The 24,924-nt window shown below is 40.3% G+C and overlaps 1 protein-coding gene across 1 annotated transcript in view; it reads right to left on the bottom strand.

The window, feature by feature from the left end:
• ptch2 (patched 2) overlaps window positions 1-18,825 on the bottom strand; it is a 95,927-nt gene extending 77,102 nt beyond the window's left edge. The window contains exons 1-2 of the mRNA XM_052010630.1: window positions 18,409-18,825; window positions 16,382-16,574 (exon numbers count right to left, since the gene is read on the bottom strand). Of these exons, the coding sequence (XP_051866590.1) occupies window positions 16,382-16,574; window positions 18,409-18,549 (334 nt within the window). The 5' untranslated portion in view covers window positions 18,550-18,825. The remainder of the gene's footprint in view (window positions 1-16,381; window positions 16,575-18,408) is intronic.
• Between the last annotated feature and the right edge of the window lie 6,099 nt (window positions 18,826-24,924).

Raw genomic sequence — 24,924 nt, 5'->3', positions numbered from 1 at the left:
GAAGTAGCATCAGTGCATTGTACTTTGCTTCCAAAATTTAGTTCCACTGAGGTCAATGCAACAGAATTTCAGAAGCAAAGTACAACTCAGGGCTGCTGCTAAGTTTGGGGTTTAGCACTACGGATAGAGGATGAATTTTGCTAAGAGCACATGTGGATGCACCAGTTAAAGTTCTCTGTTATATTTCTGATTTGTGGAGCTGTAGTAAATAAAATCTTCTGCCACCGCTACTTCCCTTTCACTCTTGAGAATGACCTTTAAAGAGCGCAGGGCTCAAGAATAAATAGAATGTGTTCTTGTCACCTGCAATATATCATGTGATTTGTGGCCATCACTAATGTGCTTATTGGGTACAAAGTTAAATTCCCTTACTGGTTAGAAATAAAAAAAAGCTGTGATTTGAGTCTGGTTGTAGTCTACCTAGAGAGTTATTCCTGTATTTCCACCACAGTTAAAATACAAAGACTAAGTGGTATCACCCTGCATCTTGCAATGGGTTTCCATTCTGTTAAAAAAACTCATAAATATTGCATCAAATCAGCTGATCTTCTTGAAACACTATTTTCAGTTCTATATTAAGGGCAAACTATCATAAGAAAAGGAGAATGAAATTCAGACCCATATCTACCATATCCTTGCAGTTCACTAACATAGACCTATTGATCTCAGACTTGGGGGGTGGGGGGGGGGGGTGGAAATCATACAACAGCTTTTGGCAGAGAACTGCACTTTGCAGCTTTGTATGAAAAAGTACTCCCTGTGTTGCTGCTGAATCTACTAGCTATAGTTTTAAATTTAAATCTGTTCTAAGATCTCCCATAAGGGGAAATAGTTACTGAGGGAGTGTGGTGATTGGAAATATAATCTTTCAGGTGAGATGTTAAACTTAAGGCCATCTGTCCTCTCAATTCTATATAAAAGATCTCATGGCACTATTGTGGAGAAAATGAGGTTAACCTTAGTATCCTGACCAGTATTTATCAATTAGCACACACCTAAAAGCAGTCATCTTCACAGTTCTATCTGCAGAAGTTTACTGAGTATAAATTAACTGTTGTATTTCTTATATTACAACTATGAACAAATATTGTAAGTATTTACCTAGCTGTAAAGCACTTAGGGATGTCCTGAGATTGTGAAGGGTGATATGTAAATGCAAGTCTTTTTGTCAAATCCTGTAAAAATTTTTAACTCCTCAAGCAGATCACCCCTTGATCTTCTAAGGGAATACAATCTACTCACTCTTTATGCTAAAGTCAGCCTGAAAAGGTAAGTTACATGATAAAAGAAACATTTCCTTTATGCATACTATGCATGATATAACAATATTAATCATCTGCTTCAAGGGTAATTGAGAAGAATCTCAGGTCTAGAAATTCCAGTTCACCAAGTGGGTGCATGAGATAGCTAGAGCAGATTCACAGAAAGGTTACAACCTGGAAGGTTGTCACTTGGGCCATCAACAAGTCCATTCTAACTCAAGAGCAATCCAGTTCTTTCCACGGCATTGCCCACTTCCCATTGCCCAGCAATTTCTTTCCTTTCAAGAGATTATCCAGTTCACCTCTGAATACCACAATTGAATCTGGTTCTTACCAGCCATCCAGAACCACTAGCAGTGCATTCCTGATCCTAACCACTTGCTGTATTAGAAGTTTATCCTCATGTCAATTTTGGTTCTTTTTTTTACATTATCTTCATCTGATATCCTCTGGCTCTTGACACTTCAGCCAATGAGAACAGCTTCTCTCTGTCTCATCTATCTAGACCCTTAATGATTTTAAACACCTTTGTCTCAGCCTCCTTGATTCCAAGAAGTGCAAACCCAACTCCTCCTATCTATGCATGCAACTAAAACCTTAATCCTAGGAATCATTTCAGCAAACCTCCACTATACCCTCTTGATGCCCTTCACATATTTCCTAAAGTCAGGTGCTCAGAACTGGACACAGTACTCCAGGTGTGGCAAAAACAGTGTTTTAAGAAGCTTCATCATGAATTCCTTGCTCTTAAGAGTCTCTGCTTCTATTTATAAAGTCCAGAATCCCATAGGCATTTTTAATGGCTCTCTCAACCTACCTTGCCACTTTCAATGGTTTATGCAATACTTATCCCAATACCTCTCTGTTCCTGTCTCTCTGTTAGAATCATAGTCTCAGTTTATATTGGCTCTCCTCATTCTTCCTGCCAAAATATAACACTTCATTGTTTCAATGTCAGATTTCATCTACTGACCATTCAACTAGATCGTCTTTCTCTTGAAGTCCATTACATATCCTTGCAGTTCACTGCATGCCAAGGTTTGTGTCACCTGCAGATTTGATAATTGTGCCATGTACACTCAAGTTCAAGACAGTAATCTATATTAAGAAAAGCACTGGCTCTTGGGAATATCACTGTGTACTTCCCTCTAGTCTGAAAAACTACTGAACTCTGCTTCCTGTCACTTAGCCAAATTTTTATCCCATACTACTACAGCGCCTCCTATTTCAAGCATTTAAATCTGCTGCCAACCGCTGTTTAATTGAGGCTGTGATACTACAAATTTCAGTATCCAAAACATGCCATATTGGACCAAGGCTGGATCCTGGTAAAGCTGTGGAGAGGGAATTGGGGCTGGAGATGGATTTGCAGGAAATACCATAACAGAAAAGGAGGTGGAAGAGTTCGACATTAAAGTGGTCTGCCGGATAGAGGGGAAACCAAAGTATTGTCAGGGGTGATGGGGCGGGGGGTTGGGGGCGGGCTCTCGTTGATGGAATGGATAAATGGGTTGGGGGGGGATGGAAATCAGGAGTGTCGTGTGGAGTATAATTAAGGTTAAGTGTCGAGTTGGGGTGGGATGTGGTGAGTAGTGAAGGAGAGGAACAGAGAATAGAGTTCTGGTCTATCGTTGTTTGGGGGTTTGGCGGGGGGGAGTAGAGGAGGATCCTGAAGCATGAAAATGTGAGGAATGATCTTACAAGTATTGCAATCCAGCACTGTGTTATTAATTCTAATTGTCCCAGGAGTGCCGAATGACAGGACATGCTCCCACGACAAGTTAGTCTAATTTCCCCAAAACTGTTCCAAACTGAGGGTTCCATGGGGAATACGTCAGGTGCACAAGGTGAATCACTCAAGAACGTGCCAAGTCAAATTGGTCTGGACCAACTCAAAATGGGCTGAAAATGTTTGTTATTTGTGCTTCACTGTGGGCAAAGTTTCACTTAATGCCAAAAAAAAATACAGTACAACTCATTCAAATATCTAGGCCCTTATCTGTTCTCCAACCTGTTATCAAATTATATTATAAAAAGCAGAGACTGAACCTTCAAGTTATCAATTGTAAATTGTTTCTAGATGACATTAATCTTAATGTGTCTAAAAACCAATGTGGCATTTTATTAGTAGGCAATCATCCATTAGGCATACTTATAGAATGTGGTTTGTTGCAATCCTAAGTGCAACATCTAGTGTACAGTGTCCTGATTTCATGATCTTAAACTAAGTCACAATCTTTCCACGAACAATTTAAGTTTTGATAAAATCCAGTGCAACAGTTTAAGGCATGGAACATCATTGGGGCAATGGCTAAATTGATTTCTTTTAGAAAAGTATTATAAAGGACTATTTTTTAAACAAATACGTCATCTGGATTTGAGATTTATATTAATAATTTGCTCATTAATACCATAAGAATCAATACAGGTCATGCAATTTTACTATGTGTTTATAGTTTTTAACATGGTTATATAACTTCTACATTATATCATCAGAGTTTTCTCCAGAAAAGTTGTCAGGAAGCTAATATATTCAGTTAAGTGCCATAAAAATAGTCTACACTGATGGTGATATGACCAGATATGCAATACTATATTTTCCATGTTCGTTTATTTACAGTCAAAACAGACAACAAAATTAAATGAAAGAATTGGATAGAGATAACATAGTCTTACCTAAAATATAAAGCTTATTTCATCCTACTCCCTGCACCCACCCCATTGCCTGAGCAGAGCACAGAATCTTTTTGATATAAAATTTCCCAATGAATAGATAATTCCGACCACTTTGGGCTCACATCAGCCTTCAACTGCATCAAAAAAACTCCTACTTTATTTTAAGCTTCTTTAAGTTGCAAATCTAATACTAAACATGTACCCCCTCGAACTGGGCTTCAGTGCAGCCAGCTCCTCTTCCAGCCTTCGCTTTTCTTTTCCCTAACAATGGTCCCTTGGCTCTATTATTCCCTCCATCCAAACCTTTCAATGCTTGAGCTCAGATGGCCAGCAATTTTTTCCCAGTCAATGGTTTTTCCAATAAGTCATTTACATATTCCCTTTTTTTTGCCAAAAAGCCACATATTGAAACTAAAGTTTGTTTTCCCTCTGCCTTTCCTCGATCTTTACTGAAACAAATGGTGTCAATACTTTACCACCCGCATAAGGATCTTTATTTCTCAGTCTTGCAATTATTATTATTATTCAATGTCTCCATGTTATTTGTTAAATTGCCCTGAACTGGAGAGTGCGTAACAATTGCTCCATGTGTGTTTTTACAAGCACACAAATAGAATAGAGTAGATATCTGACAACAGTGATAGTTGCAGCTGAAACAAAACTGACCTAATGTGGAATAGCATCGCCTCGAAAAACTGTAGCAGTACATTTTGTGAGGAAGTGACAGATACATAGATGGGGTACTGAGATATGATGTAATTATTGCTTCAAGGATATTCATACCAATATTCTTAATAATTGAAGAACAGATCTTCTGAGCATTGCATTCCTGACTCCCTCCCTGCAGATCAGGAGATGCAAAGTGACCTTTCCTCCAACTTGCCCATACACTGCCTGGACAACGGGAGGCAGGCTAAACTGGTTGCCTATAACTATACATTCCTTATCTGCTTAAATTCTTAATCCAGACATGAAAATACTCTTAAAATTATTTCATTAAAATGTATATGCTTTCCATTTCGTTGCTTTATTTGCATTGTATTTATTATAAAACCACAGCTAAGATGGGTATTGACAGAGGTTAAGTTGCTGGTGGACTTCTCACTCCTAAATGGAGGTCACAGTCCTAATTCCAGAGGAATATTCAACAGAAGACACAGCAAGGATGAGCTAGCTCCCTCTAAGGGTGTTACCCAATCTACACCACCAAATGGGCCCCTCAAAAGGCAGAACAAGTGATTGAGAGAAGATCAGCCAACTGATGGCAGAAAGAGGCTGTCAACCCCCTGGCAGAAGGAGTCAGAAGTTGAATGACCCAGCACAAAGTAGCAAAGCATCAGAGCCTGGTAATGAGGCTCCAGTGAGAAATAATATCTCTGGTTAATTGCAAATAAAATCTCACGTGCAGTTCAAAATACAAACAATGCATCAAAGGCAATAATTACGTGAAAAAACTGTAAACATAATTCTGAACTATTTGTTACATTCTTAGCTTCAAATTCCCAGAAAACAGAGAAGTCCCAACAACTTCTTATTCATAAAGGTGAGCAGAGCAAACAGATAAAAGTTTGCTGATCTTTGTGCAGGACTAGCTTTTATAGAGGTTTGTCTAAAATTAGTGGGTTAATAAGGTACTTAAATACTAGAATATAAAATTAGAAGCAGAGGTTGGTGCAATGTTGAAAATTTGCCTAATTTGCAGTTTTCTGTCTTCTGTGCTTCATGAATACGACATTTGGGCCTATCTATGTGAAAATGTGAGGGATACTATAGTAATGAAAGACCACCATTGCTGAATTAGTCTGTGTATTGTATTAAATTGTTTCACTTCATAAGAATGTGCATGACGAGAATGTGCATTTTGGCCAAATTCAGCAGTAATCAGCACTGGATATCACTAACAAAGGTCACATGGATGCCAAGTGTGAGAAATAAACTGCCACTCGGTGCTTCTTCTGAGATTAGGGGTAAGGTAATTGTGCCAAGTACCTTTATTCTGCATTTAATCCATGGTACACCTACTTTCAGTAAATACTGCTAATATTTTGGAGAGAAAGGGATAACTATATTCAGCTTCTCAGCATTGATTTCCTTCGCCTTGATAAACACAAAGTGCACAAAAATCATTTGAAAAGTTTAAAATATCAATTGTGCAATCGATAGTCAAATACTTAGAACTTCAATCATTTGGTTAGAAGTTGAGCAATTCTCTGTGAATTTTGTCATAAGTATAAAACTAAAATGCAGGTGAAGCTGGAAATTTGAAATCAAAGCAGAAAATGCTGGAAATACTCAACAGGTCAGGTGGCACCTGTGAAGAGAGAAACAGTTAATATTTCATATTGGTGATCTTTTGTTCCTAGTGAAAAAAATCACTAATCTGAAGCAATAACTTTGTTTTTCCTTCCACAGATACTGCCTGACCTACTAAGAACTCCCCGCAGTTACTGTTCCTTTAACCCTTAACCTGTCAAGGGGGCTTGTCTTAAAGTCTAAAATTTGATTTTATTATCTGGAACTAGGTCTCCACTAATAGCCTTTTCTGGCACTTTTATTTGGTAGTCACATTCAATGAACAAGGAACCCAATTTCATAATGTCTCACTTATTTTTTGTTATTGACGCCAATTAGAAGGTTAAAGTAACTCAAGACTATGTTAGAACCGTTCATCATCCAGGCTGCTACCCCAGGCCTTACTTACTACTTCTTAGTTGCCCGGCACCTTCAGGATTTGACTTCTGAATGCTCATAGTGTGGTCCTCTGGGTATTGAAAAGAAAAGAGCGAGTAGTAGAAAAGAGAGTGAAGAAACAGAAAGTCACTTAACTTTCCCTTCCCTTCTGTTAAGTGTCTCCTTCAATTAACAGAAAGAGAAGGGAACAAAAGACAGGTCAAAAAAATATTCAGAACAAAAGATAAAGCCTGAGAAAAAAATAAAATATAGAGGAGCAAGAAGGCATAAACAGACTGAAGCTGGAAGAGGAAGAAACAGCAACACAAAGACAATCCACACACCGAGAGGTACTGCACAGGGAGAAGTTTGGATGATGAAGTTTTTCGCATGGAAAGAGGCGTTATGCCATGAAACACACAATGTATTACTGTGCTAAGGTGGCACAGTGTCTCCATAAGGCCAGAAAGTCTAATTCTTAAACTAACAAGGGCTGAGGTCACTCAGCGTATAATTGTTTGGTTAAGGAATTTTGAAGCTTGGCAGGTGGTTGTCATTTTGAAGCTGTAATTCAGAAGTATGTCAGATTAAAAGGGAGTGACAGGTGGCGTGTGGCATGTGTACACAGGCTGTATTATTTGTATTATACTAAGTTAACTACAGGTACAGATGTACACAAGTGATGCATGTTTAGTGTAGATTTTTGTATTTAGGAGGTCCTAATCACATCGCACTATATTAAGAAGTCCTTGGACCTGCTGGAGTGGTGTCCATTTTGAAAAGTGGAACATTTTGTGATTTTTATAAAAGCTTAAGCCAAAGAAGGCCACAGATCAAGTGGTAGTAAATGAGGTTAGTATAGATAGGTACTTGATGGTTGGCATGGATGGGGTGAGCCAAGCTCTATGGCTCTCTCTCTTTTCAACCACATGCATACCCAGGTCATGTACATCAAGTACTCAATACAAAATCTACAAAGCCATGACAGGAGAGAAAAGTATTATTTGTGCTTTCCGCACTCTCTAGCTTGCTGTCTTTCTGCATGACAATGTCAACTTGACAATGAACTACAGGTGATTTTTATGATATGGTCCTCCATCCTTCAGGAATAGAACATCTAATACAGACTAACGTTATGATTAGCTGGATGGACTGCCAGGGAGTTTGATGCCAGTACACTTCACTAATTTAAGAAACATTTAATGGCACTGAATAATTTATTATTTTTTATCATACGCTCTCAACAAAAGCTTATTAGCCCAAAAAATTGCCAACTCTCCCCTAATCAGGCATGTCCCTTCATTCTCCCCTCCACCGACCCACAGGAGATGCAGTTCAGGAACCTTTGTCAAAAATTCCTCTCTGCCTCCCAAAGGAGATCAGGCAAACCTCTCCAAGAGGCCCCTAGAATGAATTAAAAAGAACTGAAAGCCTTTATTCATAAAATTGACTGCAAAATGATTAGGGATTTAATCAAATTGCAATCAGGTCCTGTTGCTTTACTTCACTCTACTAAGAAAGGATATCTATATGAGAACCAATTACTGTTTCCCTTATTCATGGAAACAGCTTTAGATAAAATTGAATAAATGTACAGACAACGTTGAGAGGACTTTATTACAGTTCAGTTGGCTAACTGGAGAATTTTATAGACCATGTTGGGCACCTGAATACTTTGAAAATATTTTATTCAGATTAAAATAACAAAAGAACATGGCTATTCTAGAACCAAGGAAAGGAACCAAAGGGTTAGTTGACCAATTAAGAGACTGAACTATTGAGCTTTCTTTTCACAAAGTCTCATGCGCTTGTGTGTGAACTTTTAGTTGAAACCAATTAGGAAGAACCTGTCAAAAGGCATTAGGAATGTCTCTAAGGTTGATGCTGAATTGTGACATGTAACTCATCCAAATTTGCAGCACATCTTGGATCTGTTGGGTAGCCTCATTTCTTGTGTTCTTGTGTACAGGATAGGTAGGGCCCTTACCAACTATAACCTATCATCACAGCTTATCTATTTCACAAAAGTGTAAGAAGGATAACATAAAAATGGACAAGCCTGAAAGTAAAGAGAAAGCACTGTTTTGGCTATGGACCATTTATCAAACACATTCCGAAGAAGAATATATTTCCCAAAATGATAACCCGTCTTTTTTCTTTGATTTATGCTGCTTTGATTTTACTATTTTGCTTTGGTACAGTAACCCAACGTCGTTGCAAGGTGAATCGTGTTCTGAAACAGCAGACCCATTCAAATCATGTACTATAGTGACAAATGCTTATTGTCTACCATGACACAGCCTTTAGCAAATGAAAATGCCTCTGCAAACTCTGCACAGTTCTATTGCAAAGAATTACACTGTGCATCAAAAACAAATTCATTACTCAGGTAATGTAAATTTCTGCTTGCAATTAACTGTTTCGCCCGAATATAACTTTATTTCCTTAATGTTATTTTGTAGGTCTAATAACATGATGAGTGATTAAGTAATATCTATGCTGGAATCATTGGTTAATGTTTTATCTAATGTTTTGTTCTCTATTCAACATAGAATTCATTGGATCATACATCAAAGCATCAAACAGGCATGCTAAAATAAAATTTGAATAGGATTTAGTCTTTCTAAAAACTGTTGCCACATATATTTTGAAAATATTTAACAAACTTGAAAACTAAAATCCATAGAATCCAAAGTGACAGGAGATTTCCTTAACATTCTCTTAATATGTTTGCCCTCAGTAAAAAAAATCTTACATTGTGCAGCAGTGTGAATGCTGCAAGAGAATACACAATACACTGAGGTCTCCTGGGCACGTATTCAACAAAAACTACGGGTTACTTTCCAGACAGATTGTAATCAACTCAAAGATTTGCCCAGAGTCCTTTCAACACTGCTTAACAGAAAAGTGCAGTATTTGTGAGAAACTGGCTGGTGAACCACTTAAACATGATTCAGATAGGAACCTTTGAACAAGCCATGGGGGATTGCTGGGGCTCCAGCCCCACCAGCACAAGACTATTTCTTCAATGCAAAATATCAACTCTTCTATATATTTTGTACTCTGAAGCTAAGTTTCAAATATTTACGTGGATAAGGTGGTTTTGAAAAAAGTGACTAGATTACTGAAAAGTATGAGTTATTCCAATTTATTTCACTCATTGCCATTGCGTGTTAGCTCTTCCAAAATGTATTTGACCCACAACCTGGTGTCATCCTCCACTTTTCCTTGTGTTCCACATAAACAGACTATATAGTGAGACACATGCAAAGGCAATCAGAAACCTAGCAGGAGAGAAACTGTGACAAGATTCAAGATAAACACAAAAGCAAAAATGAGACAAGACCCTTATTCAAATATTACATACATTATGTAATATGCTGATAAAACCCAATCATTATGTATTATGTAATTAATCTATTTATTCTTTTTCATGAATAGCATGGGTAAGGAATTAAGTTATACTGCAAACTGTTGATGAATTATTATTCTCCTTGTTTATGACACTGTAATCATGATTTCTTTTTTCTGTACTCATCATTAACTCTTTATAACTTATTTACTAGTTTCAAGACAATATTGCCCCAGGTTACAGTACTTCTCTTCCCAAAGTATTTTGCTTCCAAATGTACATCCACAGTAACTCAGCAACAAGTGCACAACGTTGTTTATATTTTCCAGAGAAATTTTAGAAAATTGAACAATTATATAAAACATAAAATGAATAAGCTATCATTAATCAACTTTTCCTATACCACAGTTAGTACAAAAGTTAAACACTTTTCCAGGTCTGACCAAGAATGATGGAATGTGGGTTCCTCCAGGGAGATTTCTTGTATCAGCTGCACACAGGAGGAGACACTGACAATGAAGGACACCAAGAGCTTATTCTGAGCAAAGGGGAAACTGCAAGTAGGCGACTTGCTGGGGAACTCAAGGGCCTGTTCCAGCAGTAAACACATAAATCTCAATTGTAAGAGGAGTTACCGTTTAGAACTTTATCAAACAACTTCCTGATGAATAGTTCAGGAGCAGCCTGGTACTTTTAAAATTCCAATGCAATAGAGCAAAGGAAATAAAAACAAACTGTTAATTTATTACTGAAAGCTCATAGGCAAGTTGTCTAATGAAATTTTATATGCACAACATTGTTAAGGAGCAAGGGAAAATATAAAAAAATGAATAAGACAAGGTTTTACAGGGCATTTTTTAAAAATTAAATACAAACTGTTATGTTATTTTTGAAAAAAATTCTACCAGTGTTCCTTAAAGGGTTAACGTAAGTTGTGCAGTCTTGCAAATGCAGCTTATTAAGCAAAAAGATGCAGTGCTTTAGAACATAAAAGTAAGAACAGCTGCTCTTCCCCATGGTGTTGTTTCTAGAGAAAAAAAAACTAAAAAAAAGCGAGATGAAAGCATTAGGAGAGGCATCAGACTCTTCTTTTTTCTTTTTCCAACTGCTGTGGAAATCTTGTGTGCAAACAGGTGGGTAAACTTTAATGGCATTCAGGTTTCGTAAGAGAGTTTCCCCCTATTGTTGAATGGAGTCCAGGAATAGTTTGGGACCACACACACACACATACACACACACATACATAACTCCATGCAGGGTCAATAGCTCAAAATGGCGTAAATTTCACACACCACATCTGCTCCCAGGAGCAAGACTGCAGAAACTTTTTGGGGGAATGGTGGGGAGTCAAGAGCAGGTTTAAAAAGGATCAGAGTGTGAAAACTGAATTGAACACATGGCCCTGAACTGCCTGAATTAGGGAGGGAGGTGGGGGAGTAATAGAAAGCACGGCACACAGGAGGAGAGGAGAGAAAGTCATGGAGAGAAAAAAAATTCACTCAAAGGTAGCAATTAGCATACAACTGTTAAAATAAAAACAGCATTGTGGAGGAGACCGGAAAAATAGAAATGAGAGCTCAGTTAAAAGACAGAAGGAGGACACACAAGTAGGTTCACAGTTAAAAGTAGACAAATTAGTCGTGTAATAGCAACTTAAACGGCTGCAAGTGAAGTCTGCAATAAACCACTCACTACTGCTGTCTAAAGCTATGCTACATTTCTACCAGTAGATGACTATGTTACTGTAAATTACATTTGGAAACGTAAGAAACTGAACATGGCTGCTTCAAAGCTGACTTAACCCTTTAAGGTCAACAACTGAATTTCTGTATCCAAATGCACTTTTTCTCCAACATTGAAAATTGTATTTTCTTCTTCATTTTAAGAATGTAATAGATTAACAAATATTTGATCATTTTCAAACAACTAAAATGCTTTCTCAGAAAAACGCTTAAGTTTTAGAAACATGTGGTCTGTCTTACACGTTACTCCAGAGAACTTATTATGAGGCTGAAGGAGGCCATTTAGTTGATCAACTCCATGCTGGCTCCCAGCTGACCAACCCCATCCATCCCATTCCCCCTCTTATTTCCTCATAATCCTGCAACTTACTCTTACACATCCATCAATTCCCTTTTGATTTCTTCAGAGCGATCCCAGCAACCTCATTACCCCCCCTCCCACCCCCATTTATCTCTCTGCAACTATTCCCTCTCATATGCCCCTCAATTCCCAGACCACCTGCACTCAGGGTAGCTTACATTAACCAATTAACCTACCACGCAGCACATTTTTGAGATATGGGAGGAAAGTGAGGCACCTATGGTCACAGCGAGAACATGGAAACTTCACACAGGCCGCACCCAGTCAGGATCAAACCTGGATGCCTGGAGCAGCTCCAATAGCTGTTGCACCAGTGTGCCACATAAGTTTATTAACTCTTAACTAATTTCATCAGTGCTAAAAGCTAAGCATCTGGAGAACTGAGATAAAATTGCTCCAAAGTTTAAGAAAATCTATTAGCTTCTTTAAAACTAAAATTAATGATAATAACTTGGTGATACGAAGCTGATGTACGATGTATGATCAATGGGATTCTGCATGGTTATTGGACCTCCTTATCACTAATCAGTCAAACTATCTTGCAGCACAATGTACAAGATAAGAAATAAAATATTAATTAAAAGCATAGCAGTAATAATAATTGTGACATTTCTAATTACTTGGATTCTAATCCATGGATTCAGGCTGGTGCTTGAATTAGAGTTGGAAACTTGCAAATTGCAAGAGATGCAGCACAGAAACAGGCCCTTTGACCCACTGAGTCCTTGTCAACCATTTAGCACCTACTTTTACACCAATCCTACACCCATCCCATTTAGTTCTGCCCACATTTCCACTAAGTGCTGCTCAGATTCTACCACACACTTACACACTGGAGGCAATCTACTCTGGCCAATTAACCTACCAAATGAAAACTTTGGAATGTGGGAGGAAACTGGAGCACACAGGGGAAACCCACACAGTCACAGAGAAATTGTACAGACTCCACACAGACAGCACCAGAAGTCAGGATTAAATCTGGACGAATGAAACTGTGAGGGTGCGAGGATAAACTCAATAACCGCAGACCATTGGGTTTAACCTCAGTGGTGGACAACATCTAGAAATGATAATCAGGAAAAGAATTAGTAGTCACTTAGACAAGCATAAATTGATTAGAAAAAGCTAGCATAGGTTTGTTAAAAAATCATGTCTAACTAACATGGTATAATTTTTAATGGAGTAACAGAGAGGATCGATGAAGGAAATGTAGTTGATATGGTGTATATGGACTCCCAAAGGACAACCAATAATGTGCCACATAAAAAGTTTGTCATCAAAATTAGCCATGGAATGAGTTTGACTATAGCAGCATGAATGGAAAATTAGCTAAATAACAGGAAGCACTAGTTGTGAAGATTACTTTTTGGACTGAAGGAAAGTGTACAGTGGAACTCACCAAGACCACTGCTTTTCTTAATATACATTAATGATTTAGATGTGTACACAGGGTACAATTTCCATGTTTGCCAGTGACATAAAAGTTGGAAGCATAGTGAATTTTGAGGAGGATAGCAGTCAACATCAAGATAAGATTTTTTTATTAGTCACATGTACATCGAAACACACAGTAAAATGCATCTTTTACGTAGAGTGTTCTGGGGGCAGCCTGCAAGTGTCGCCACACTTCCGGCGCCAACATAGCATGCCCACAACTTCCTAACCTGTACATCTTTGGAATGTGGAAGGAAACCGGAGCATCCAGAGGAAATCCACATAGTCACGGGGAGAACGTACAAACTCCTTACAGACAGCGGCTGGAATTGAACGCGGGTCGCTGGCGCTGTAATAGCGTTACACTAACTGCTACACCATCGTGCCTGCCCCTACACCACCGTGTATATAGATAGGCTGGTGGAATGGGTAGGTAGGTGCAGACGATATTTAATGCTGAGATATATTTTGGTGGGAAGACTGATAAAGATAATATAAATTGGAGGGGTATGGGATCAGAGGGAGCTGGGAATATATGTGCACAGTTCATTAAAAGTCGCAGACAGATTGAGAGAGTGGTTAAAAACAAAACATATGGGATCTGGGGTTTTAAATACAGTCAGAGTACTGGAGTTAGCTATAGAGTCATGATAAAGGTTAATTTAACACCCAAAAATGGAGTAAAGTGCCATACTTTAGGAAAGATATGATGGCTTTGGAGAGAGTCCAAAAGATATTTACTGAAGTAACTCCAGGAAGTAAGAAGGGCTCTGGCTGTATGGATAAAATATTTGCCAGTAGGAGGTAGACAGGTTTACCCAAAGAGCACCTCCCAAATCCACAACTCTGCCATCAAGAAGGACAAGGGCAACAAGCACATTAGAACCCCTCCAACTGCAGGTTCCCTTCCAAGTTGCACCCCATCCTGATTTGGAAATACATCAGCATCCTTCATTGTTGCTAGTCTAAATGCTGGAAATCCCTACCCAACAGCATTGTGGAAGTATCTTCACCAGAAGGACTACATTGGTTCAAGAATGCAGTTCACCAGTACTTTCTCAATGGCAGTTAGGGTTGGACAATAAATGCTGACCTTGCCAGCAGTGCCCAGATCCCAAAAAATAAGAGGGACTTTATTATGTGTATAAAATGGAGGAGCTGGGATTGTTCTCTTTGGAGCAGGGGAAGTTGCGAGAAGATCTGATGGAGGTATTTAAAATCATGAAGGGTACCGACAGAGGAGACAGGGAGATGCTACTCCCACTGGTGGACCGGTCAAGGACCAAGGGATGTAGAACAGTGGTGATTGGCAAGAGAACCAAAAGCGATCTAAGTCTTTTTTTCCACGCAGTGTTCAGGGTCTGGGATGCATTGCCAAGGGTGCTGGTTGAGGAAGATTCAACAGTATGGTTCAAAAAGGAGCTGGATATGAATCGAAAAGAACGCTGTGGGGAGAAGGGGAATTAGTGGGAATAACTAGATTCCTCTTATATAAAGTCAGTATGTTCTTGATGGACTGAAAGGCCTCCTCTGTGCTCTAACTATTCTGTGACTTTCTTGCTGTGCCCTGCCATTCTAATATCACTTGCTGCTTCCTGTATTCACGGTTGCAGCAGGGACACCATCTGGTGTACTCCTACAACCTGGAATAACAGTGGGAATGGCAACAGATGGAATCTTTAGTAGGAAACCCTGTTAAAAGCTTTAAATGGGGCTTGAAAATTTACATCTTCAGATTTTTAGATAACCTATAATTTTCTCTCTTTCTCCCTTATGTACTTGGAGCCAGGGAAATCTTGGACTACTGTGAAGCTCCTAAGTTTTAAACAAGGCCGTGCAAATGCAAGAAGTAAATGGAACCTGTAGAACAACAATTCACTAACAGAGCACATTGATTTCAAGGATTCTCTGCTCCCATGTCCAAAGTAATGAAATCAGTCGACCCACAGATATAAATTTGAGGAGATATTACTCTGCAACTCGTATCTATTTCAAACCCAAATAACGGGTTTGTATTAATTCAACCAGCACAATGCAAAAACCTTGGATAAACAATCAGGAAAATATATCTGCAGATAAGAATTATTGCCGATTTCCAAGGCAGTATCTGCAGTGCAATGAAAAAGCAGACTGAATGTGTACTGCTGATGTAGATGGTTTTACATACACAATATATGTGCAATTGAGATTGGCACTAGGATGGGAATGAGACTGGAATAGATGAGATTAGGGAGAGTGAACAAAGTATTTCCAGGAATTTTGGACTTTTAGAAGAATTAGGTTGATCTAAAATGTTTTACATCCAATGAAGTACTACTGGAATGTGACCACTAACTTCATAGAGGGAGCATGACTAACAATTTTTGGACAGGTCTCACAAGCAAGAGATAATCTGTTGTTTTGATGGTGATTGAGGGCTAAATATTGACCAGGACACAAAGAACAACTCCACTGCATGTTCCTGGATAGTGCTGAGGGATCTTTCATATCCACCTGAGGGGGGTGGGGAAGGAACCTTGGCTTAATATCACTTCTGAAGCTACCAATGTATTTATGATTATAACGGTTGTAAACGGTTACTTCAATGTATCCAATAAGAAGATTTATCATTCGGGGAGGCAGGAATAATGTGGAAGATGTAAGAGAAATGGAACAAATACCACAATGAAAGCTGCATTTTTGAGTAAGCATGCACTAAATACTGTGAAGCATTGCAGCAAGGTGTTTGGATCGAAAATAGAAATGGTGTTCCATGGGAAAATTGAACAGAAAAGGTCACTTTGAAAACAGAGGTTAAGTGGAATCAAGAATTTCATTATCAATTGTTGTAAACCCATCTCCATGTGTTTTTTTGCTTTGTGTGTTCTCAGTTTCCAGCTCTTACCTTCCACCCAAAGCTGCTCGATGTCAGTTTCAATGCTCGCAACTCTGAGACCTACAGCAAAAGCTCCAAAGACCAAGAGACCAATGAAGAGGATCTTGCCACAGTGCCGCTGGATGCTGCAGCCCAGCCTGAAGAGCAGGGCTTGGAAGTGGGCTCGCAGCCACAGTGGAGCCCGGCGCCCTTCTGCCTTACCCTAGGGTAAAAGACAAGAGCATTAGACCCGGTGGCTGTGGGAAGGGAAAAGCTAGAATGAGCAAGGAAGGAGCGAGAGAGAATGGCAATGGACAGGAAGTGACAGGCAATGAGATGAAAGGGAGCTGACATTGGATGGACTGATAGAAGGCAAGTAAGGGAAGGCAAGTAAGAGAGAAAATAGTGAGAACAAGGTGGTGGGGAGAGGGAAAATTACATTGAGGTGGGAGGGAAAATGAAATAGCAAATTTTGAATAAGTAACAACGAAAGAGAGGGTAGGGAGTGGAGGTGGGACAAGGGGAAAAAGGAGAAATAGAAAAGGGAGAGCAAAGCTACCGAGAGAATGGAAGAAACAAAAGGGAAGATGATGTTTGCATCATTTTATGGATAAAAAAAACCCCAAAAAGCAGGGAAAGCAGAAAGAGCGAAGAACAGGAAGAGAGGCACAGGGTAACGGTGAAGGCAGTGAAAGGATAGAGGGGAGAAAATATTGTGTAAGAACAGGCAAAGAGCAAGGAAAGAAAGCTTCAGAATGGGAGTGTGGGAACAAGAGAAAAGCAACAGAGTGAAATGGTTACTATTAGTAGAGATCTCATTTGTAAATAATGAGAGAAAATGATGTGGAAAAGCTAAACATTACTGGTGGTACTTTAAGACAGATGCTTAGAAGATCAATTTCCCTTTATGCCGCATGCACCATTTCCCTTTTTATCTTCTCTCTCAGTCTGCTTTTCTTTTCCTCGTTTTATTTTCAGACTTGCTCCTTCTGCATTTCCCACACCATGATCTTTCCTGAATCCTTTCCAATGTACCGTTTCTTCTCGTTCCATAATTCTGCTTCATTCCCTCTTTCCCCTCCCTTTTCCTTTAGTTTACTATTGTCAGACTCAGCAGTTTTAGTCAGGTGTTCTTTGCTAAGTGTTTGCTCCTTTCTTGCATCCTTCTGCTCGCCCCCTTCCTGCCCATCGCTTTCGAGCATCGAGCATTTTTCTCACCCTTCATCCTTTCTTGTGTCACCTTTGCTTCTCCTCTCGCCAACTCTGGACGAATGTTCATTAGCGGCACTCTAGAGTTGTCAAGCTCCTCTCTACATCCCCACCGGCTCTGCAGACTGACCTCCCATTCGCTTCTCCCATCTTCTCAACACACACAGTCACACACTTATGCGGCTAGCTGTCTCCATATAGTTCAATTAAAGACCCTGACACCTTTCCCTAGTTTCCTCAAGTTCAGAGATCACGGTGCCAGATTTAAAGTACAAAGCATCCCGACATCCAGGGGCAGTCGTACACACAGGGATAAGGCGTGCTGAGGGCACACACACACACACCTGTGTGCACTTTCTGACTCGTACACCGTGTCCATACACATACCACAGAGGTAGGCACAGGCACACTGCGCGCACTAAACACACCCCCAACTCATAAACCCCAGGCTGGGTGATCACCAACATCTGCATTGACTGTTACACGGGAGACATACTATATCAATAAAACGCATCCCCGGGTCCAGGGAAGCAGTTTCTGAAAATATCGACAACTTTTGTTACAGTTATTTTTAAAGCATCGAATCACAATTCCTTTGGCAGGGAGACGTACGGCTTCTAAACAAGAGACAACAATCTAGCATTAAACACGCGTCTGACTCAGGAGCACTCCGGGCTCGGTATATTACTCTTATTAATACGGCAGTTTCAAAAACAACTTTCAGGAGTCCTGCCGACTTCCTGGTGTCATCAACGTCTCTTAAATGCACGGGGGGGGGGGGGGGGGGGGGGGGGGGGGGGGTGGAAGAGAGTTAGCAAGTATAATATTCTTTTTTTTTCTTTCTGCACCTTGGAGATCTGTTTCAATGCGAAAGCAGCGTGGGAGTAACTGGGTCTCCGCAGCAGATCCGAGCAAGCGGCCGGGGCTCGATGACTGTACCTCGGGGGCAGTGCTCCACCGTCCCGGGCAAGGTTAGAAACCGAAGCCATGTCGCTGGAAACCAGTCGCGGATCGTTTGGTTCAACAGCAACAACAGTAATAATTCCCCAAAAGTGACAAGAATAACAGCTGGAGAGTCCCTAGTCTCTTCCTGAGCGAAAGCCTGATATTTCCATCCCAACATTTCGCGCAGAAATCCTTGAGGATCTTGACTCTACATCCACGTGTAGTTTTCTCTCTCTCTCTCTCTCTCTTGCTCGCTCCTTTTACTCGTCCTCCTAACACCACGGAATAAAAAAAACTCTTTCAGCTCAATCTTTACTTCTGTCCCCGATCTCAGGCATCCAACATTTGGAGAGAAAAACCCGCCTCCAGCCCATCAAAAAGAGTTGATGGAAAGTCCTCTCGACCGGATTCCCATTGGCTAAGGAAGAAGCAAATTACTTAGCAAACATCTACTATTATTAGCTGCTAAGCAACAGCTCACCAAAGTGGACGGACCACCCAGACTGCAGAAGCATCAATGGGAGGTAGCAAAAACTGCATACAAGATCTCTGCCGATCTTTCCAAACCCTTGAATATTTTTTGTTTTTTAAAAAAACAAGTTTCCCAACTGATACATGAAGCTGACAGCTAAATAGGACCATATATAGTTTAGATATATGTATACATAAAGGTTTTTGTCCTGGCAAATAAAGTTTGTTAAAGAGTTTTTTTAAACTTTAAAATGAAAGTAGTGGGAACGGCAGTTCTCGCTCTCTCTCACACGCACACGCACACACAGAGCCACACATAAGTCTGTGTATGTGTATTTATATTAGGTATGTATGTCTGTATATATAAAACGTCGTGAATTGCCTCGTGAGGTACCCGGGCCCCTTTAACCCAACAAACGCTGGGGAGGTCCCAGATGAATTCTGGAGACTGCATAAATAAACCAAGGGCAACTAGATCTGAATAAATGTTCTCCAGAAATCTGGCATTGCTAATGCTGTTAATAAAGTGGAGTGAAAATGAATGAGGGAAACGTGTAGTGAAACTGCATCCAGACATTTACAAGGCTGGGGAGCTGAATATTTTATAGCCTGAGGAATAAAAGGATGATAATGTGGAGGGGAAAAATGCAGGCAGGACTGGATTTTGCAACAATGCAATTAAAACAATTAAACAACATATGCAAATATAGATTGCTTTCTTTGAAGATGCTGTTATAACTCATAAAAAATCAACCCCCAATATCATTATCCAACCCGGCTTTCAGATTGGACAAATAAAGCTCGGATAGGGAGTTCAAATTAAAAAAACGGCGTTGGAATTTGTGACTTGGGGCTTTATAATTAGACTTACACGAGTGTGCGCTAATGTAGTTTTACATAAATGTGCGCGTTGTGTTTGACTTCAGAAAATGTTGTTTTCGTTACAGCCAGCAGCTGCAGCATGTTTTTCCTTCCCTGAAGATTGTTTACCAAGCGGCTAAAATCCTGTGGAAACCCTGACTGGCTCCTTCCACAAAAGCATGTGTATATGTTAACATTACTAGTGTCCAACATTACCTTAAAGGACACACAGCATGCCACCCACCAGCACTGATAGGATTAATTATGATAATTTATTTCTTTTCCCTTTTGTCGATCTAATGAATGGTCTTCTTTAAGATTTTTAACGTCTTTTGTTTGTCTTTTAAGGATGTATTGTAGGATTGCAGATAGCAGGTGGTTATTCCAAACCCGCCTTTGTCTCCATTGGAGGCTTGACGGAGCTTCGGCCGGACGTGGGTTTACTCCTAACTTGCTTCAGCACAATCCACGGTCGTGTTAAAATGTAGCCGCAGAAAGGAGCAGTATTGTAAAATCTTGTCCTCCATGGGTCTGTTTTGCACACCCTGTTAAATTGTGTCCTTTTCCTACCCCCAACTTGTATCACCATTAAGTGAAGTCTTTTACAATGCGAGATATGTGTAACAATCTTGTCAATGTTCCTAGGTATTTCACGACTCTTCACCCTTATGTTTGCAGCTTTCTTGAAAAGCGGTGTTTTAAATAGCGTATAATCTTGAGCTGCTTCTATTATTCCAATAAAACCTGAAATACAAGCAATCGGTTTCCTTTTTGCTATATTTTTCTTTTAGATCACACACTGCATTATATTAAAGAAAGCTGTGGGCAGCTACAAGTTTAACAGAGACATATAAACTACACGCGTTGCCCCGCTCCGAATGGTGTCCAATTAACCTTTATAATAAATGTGAGACCCAGACTGAGTTCAACTGCACAGTCGCCCGTTTGTGTGGCTGAGGGGCCCTGTATCGGCTAGACAGCGCCCTCTGCGGGCCACGGGCAGAGACGAGCGAGGCGGTGTGTCCTCCGCCCGGAGGTGGTCCCGGCGGAGCGGCTGCACCTCCAAGCGAGGCCAAATTGTGGCAGCCAGTAATTCCCGAAACTGCAGAGGTTACATGGTGATTTACAGACTTTAAACTGCTCGCGGAATTTCAGATTGAATTGGCGCGGTGTGATAATAAAGGTTCTGAGGTTACTTGGCGGAACCAAAGTGGGAATCCGTTGCAAGAGGGGATCGGGGCTGGTGCGAAGAAGCGTTTGGACGGAGAGCATTGGGATTTACTGGTGCAAATAGGTCGGGAAGGTTAGCGAAGCACAAAGAGGAGGAATACAGCGGGGAAACAGGCCTTTCTGCCCAACTCATCCATGGTGCCCACCAAGTTAGTCCCATTTGCCCACGTTTGGCCCATGTCCCTCTAAACTCCTCCTATCCATGTACTTATCCAGTTATCTTTTGAATGTTGTTGACGAACCTGGTTCAACCACTTCCTCCGGCAGCTCGTTCCATACATGCACCACCTTTTGTGTGAAGAAGTTGCCCCTCAGGTCCCTTTTAAATCTTTCATCTCTCATCTTAAACCTACGCCCTCTAGTTTTTAGTTCCCCTTCCCTGGGTAAAAGACTATGTGCGTTCACCCTATCTATGCCCCTCATGATTTTATACACCTCCATAAAGTCACCCCTCCATCTCCTATGCTCCAAGGAATAAAGTCTTAGCCTGCCCAACGTCTCCTTATAACTCAGTTCCTCAAGTCCTGGCAGGGTCCTTGTGATTCTTCTCTGGACTCTTTCCAGTTAAATGATGTCTTTCCTCTAACAGGGCAACCAAGACTGTACAGGGTACTCCAAGCGTGGCCTCACCAACATCTTGTACAACTGCAACATAACGTCCCAACTCCTATACTCAATGTCCTGACTGACTGAGGCCAGCATGCCAAAAGCCTGTCTACCTATGACGCCGCTCTCAGTGAACTATGTACTTGTACTCCTAGTCCCTCTGTCCTACAACACTCCCCAGGGCCTGACCATTCACTGTATGAGTCCTACATGAGCAGGATTATTATAGAGTATTATTCTGAGAGAGGTTCAGTCAGTGCATTCAAAGGAAGCTTAAACCCAGCTACAAGTTTAACAGGGACAATAGAGAACATAGAACACTACAGCACAGAACAGGCCCTGCGGCCCACGATGTTGTGCCGACACTTTATCCTGCTCTAAGATCTATCTAACCCTTCCCTCCCACGTAGCCCCCTATTCTTCTATCATTCATGTGTCTATCTAAGAGCCTCTTAAATGTCCTAATGTATTTGCCCCCACAACCTCTGCTGGCAGTGCATTCCACGCACCCACCATTCTCTGTGTAAAAAACTTACCCCTGACGTCCCCCTTATATCTTCCTCCAATCACCATAAAATTATGTCCCCTTGTGTTAGCCATTGTCACACTGGGAAAAAGTCTCTGACTCTCCACTCAATCTATGCCCCTTATCATGTTGTACACCTCTATCAAGTCACCTCTCATCCTCCTCCTCTCCAAAGAGAAAAGCCCTAGCTCGCTCAACCTATCCCCATAAGACACACATTGCCAGGATAAGATTGGCAGAGTTAATTACTGGAGGAGTTACCAGGGAAGAGCATCTAAATCCTGGAGCTCCCTATGCAGTAACAACATTGGAGCTCCTCCACCAGAAGGAGTGAGGCCGTACGAGACAGATCACCACTGTATTCCCAATGGTGATTAGGGATGGGCACTAAATGCTGAGCTTGTCCCACACCCAAAAAGTGAATTTAAGAGATGGTTGTTACAGCACAGATGATGGGTGTTGTCAGCCAAGGCGGGACTGTGCACTGTCTGAAAGTTTTAGGAGAGAAAACTAAGTCCAGCGCTGACGTGGGAATGTCAAGGCAGAATGGTTGACTGGATCTTTAATGGGATGGTCCCCATCATTCTTCAGCAGGGATCTAGATATTGCATGTTCCTACTTCAGTAGAAGTTTTGGAGACTTGTCAAGCCTCATTTGTTACAATTAACAATCACTAAAAATTGTTTAAAAATCTAATCTATTTTGAATTATGCCTTTCTAACAAATAAATAGTTCCATATGTTTTAATATGCATGCAATCTATTCATTCTTACCAATCAAACTCTGTTCCTTCCTGACACTTAAAGCTAAAGCCTAATGTGAAATTACTATAAACAGCAAAGGGATGGAACAAAAGCCCAGAACAAGATAATAAGTGATCACATTCAAAAAAAAACAATCTACAAGAAGTGGCATAAAACTAGGGTTATAATAATTTACAGAATATATTTATATATTTTGTTTAAAAATGCAGTTACTTTTGAAACTACTTTTGATTAAACAGACTCAGTTATCTCACAAGAATACCAAAGTCAAACTTTATTGTCAGATGCACAAGTACATGTATGCACAGGTGCAATGAAAAACTTACTTGCAGCAGCATCACAGGCACATAGAATCATATAAGCAGCATTCACAAGAAAAACATAAATTAAACATAAATCAACATAAATCATACACAATTTTTACAAGAAAAAAAACACAATTAAAAACATAACAAAAACAAGTCCATTTTAGTGCAAAGTGATCAGAGTGACTATAGTGTTGCTAAACTGCAGTAATGATATGGTGGACTGTAATAATGTGTAAACTTTACTGAGTTTACTCCACTGGTTCAAAATGGAAAGAGTCATAGCTAACAGATCTACCCCTGAACTATGTCCTCATTGACCAACCCACAGGAATTTATCTGGCCTTGATCTCTCATGACATGGATGGATGCTCTTAAACCACTTCCAGACACACATCGGCCAAGGTTCAACACACAAGCCTGGATGGGGATATTGTAATAATGTGCAAATATGGAATGGTTCAGACATTGTTGCTTATCGTGCTATTGGCCTACTATTTGAGTTCAGGGCAAGCTAACAGAACTCAACACTGTGCTGCCACTTGTTAGGCACAGCTTGGTTGCACCGCTTGCAAATGTGAAAAATATCAACTGTGTGGTTTGGATTGTACATACCTGGAGACTAATTCCAGAACCAATGATGGCACTTGAATGGCTATAAAATCTCTTTCACTGGAGACTTGATTGAGTTTCTCCTTCTCCTTTGCATACACTGAGGTGCTCAATTATTAGTCTTCCCTTTCTCTGTGTAAATGCACTTCCTCAAAAGTCTATGTATCATCTACAAAATTGTAACCATACTGGCATTTGTAGGTTCAATAGCATTATGGCTTCTCTTGCAACAGCTAAATTATCTTCTTAAGCAGTCCCTTGCAATCAAGGATGAGTTGCTTCTGATCCACTTCTGAGGGTTCTGAGGTAACTGATAAGGCCCATGTGGGATCTGCAGCCTCTTTCACAGGTGAGGCTGAAGGTGTTTGACAGAGTCGGGGGGAAGTGGGGTGGAGGTAGCACATTCCTTTTGCCATTTTTGCAAGGCTTCCATCCACTCCTGAAGAGTCTCAAGGTCCTCAGAGCCATCCCACAAGCTCCTTCTCCAACTTGATTGGTGGTAGACCAGGGATTTCTACAAGTGCTACATTTTCCAAGGAGGTTTTGATGCCATCCTCGAATTGTTTCCTCTGTCCTCCTCTTGTTATGATGGTATAATCTCTTTGACCCTCACCTCTGTGGTGTTCAAAACTGTTTCTTAAAGTTGATTACAAACCCCCATTTGCATCCCTTTCACTTATTTTCCTCTTGCTGTACTATACGTAATGGCCTAGCTATGGTTCTGTTAGGTGAAACAGAACCTTTGAAAGGCAAAAATTTAGCTTTAAACAAACACCATTAATCCATCACTGAGAAAGCTTATTTTCATTAATCACATAATGTAATGTTTATATGCCCCTTATTAGAAACAAATGTCTAGTCAGAAAGTTTAATAATTTTAAATTTGTATGCCAATGACAGGATTTGCACCATTGTCTAAAAGCTGCTTTAATCCCCACTAAACAAATATAAATGATGACGGTATCACCTGTCAGGTATTTGGGCACAGCAATATCTGGAATATGCCTCATAGAATCATACAGCACAGAAACAGGACCTTTCAGT

The sequence above is a fragment of the Pristis pectinata genome, chromosome 3, assembly GCF_009764475.1.
Source record: "Pristis pectinata isolate sPriPec2 chromosome 3, sPriPec2.1.pri, whole genome shotgun sequence".
Lineage (NCBI taxonomy): Eukaryota > Metazoa > Chordata > Chondrichthyes > Rhinopristiformes > Pristidae > Pristis > Pristis pectinata.
Note: the sequence above shows the minus strand (reverse complement) of the source record. Positions and strands in the feature narration are given on the sequence as shown.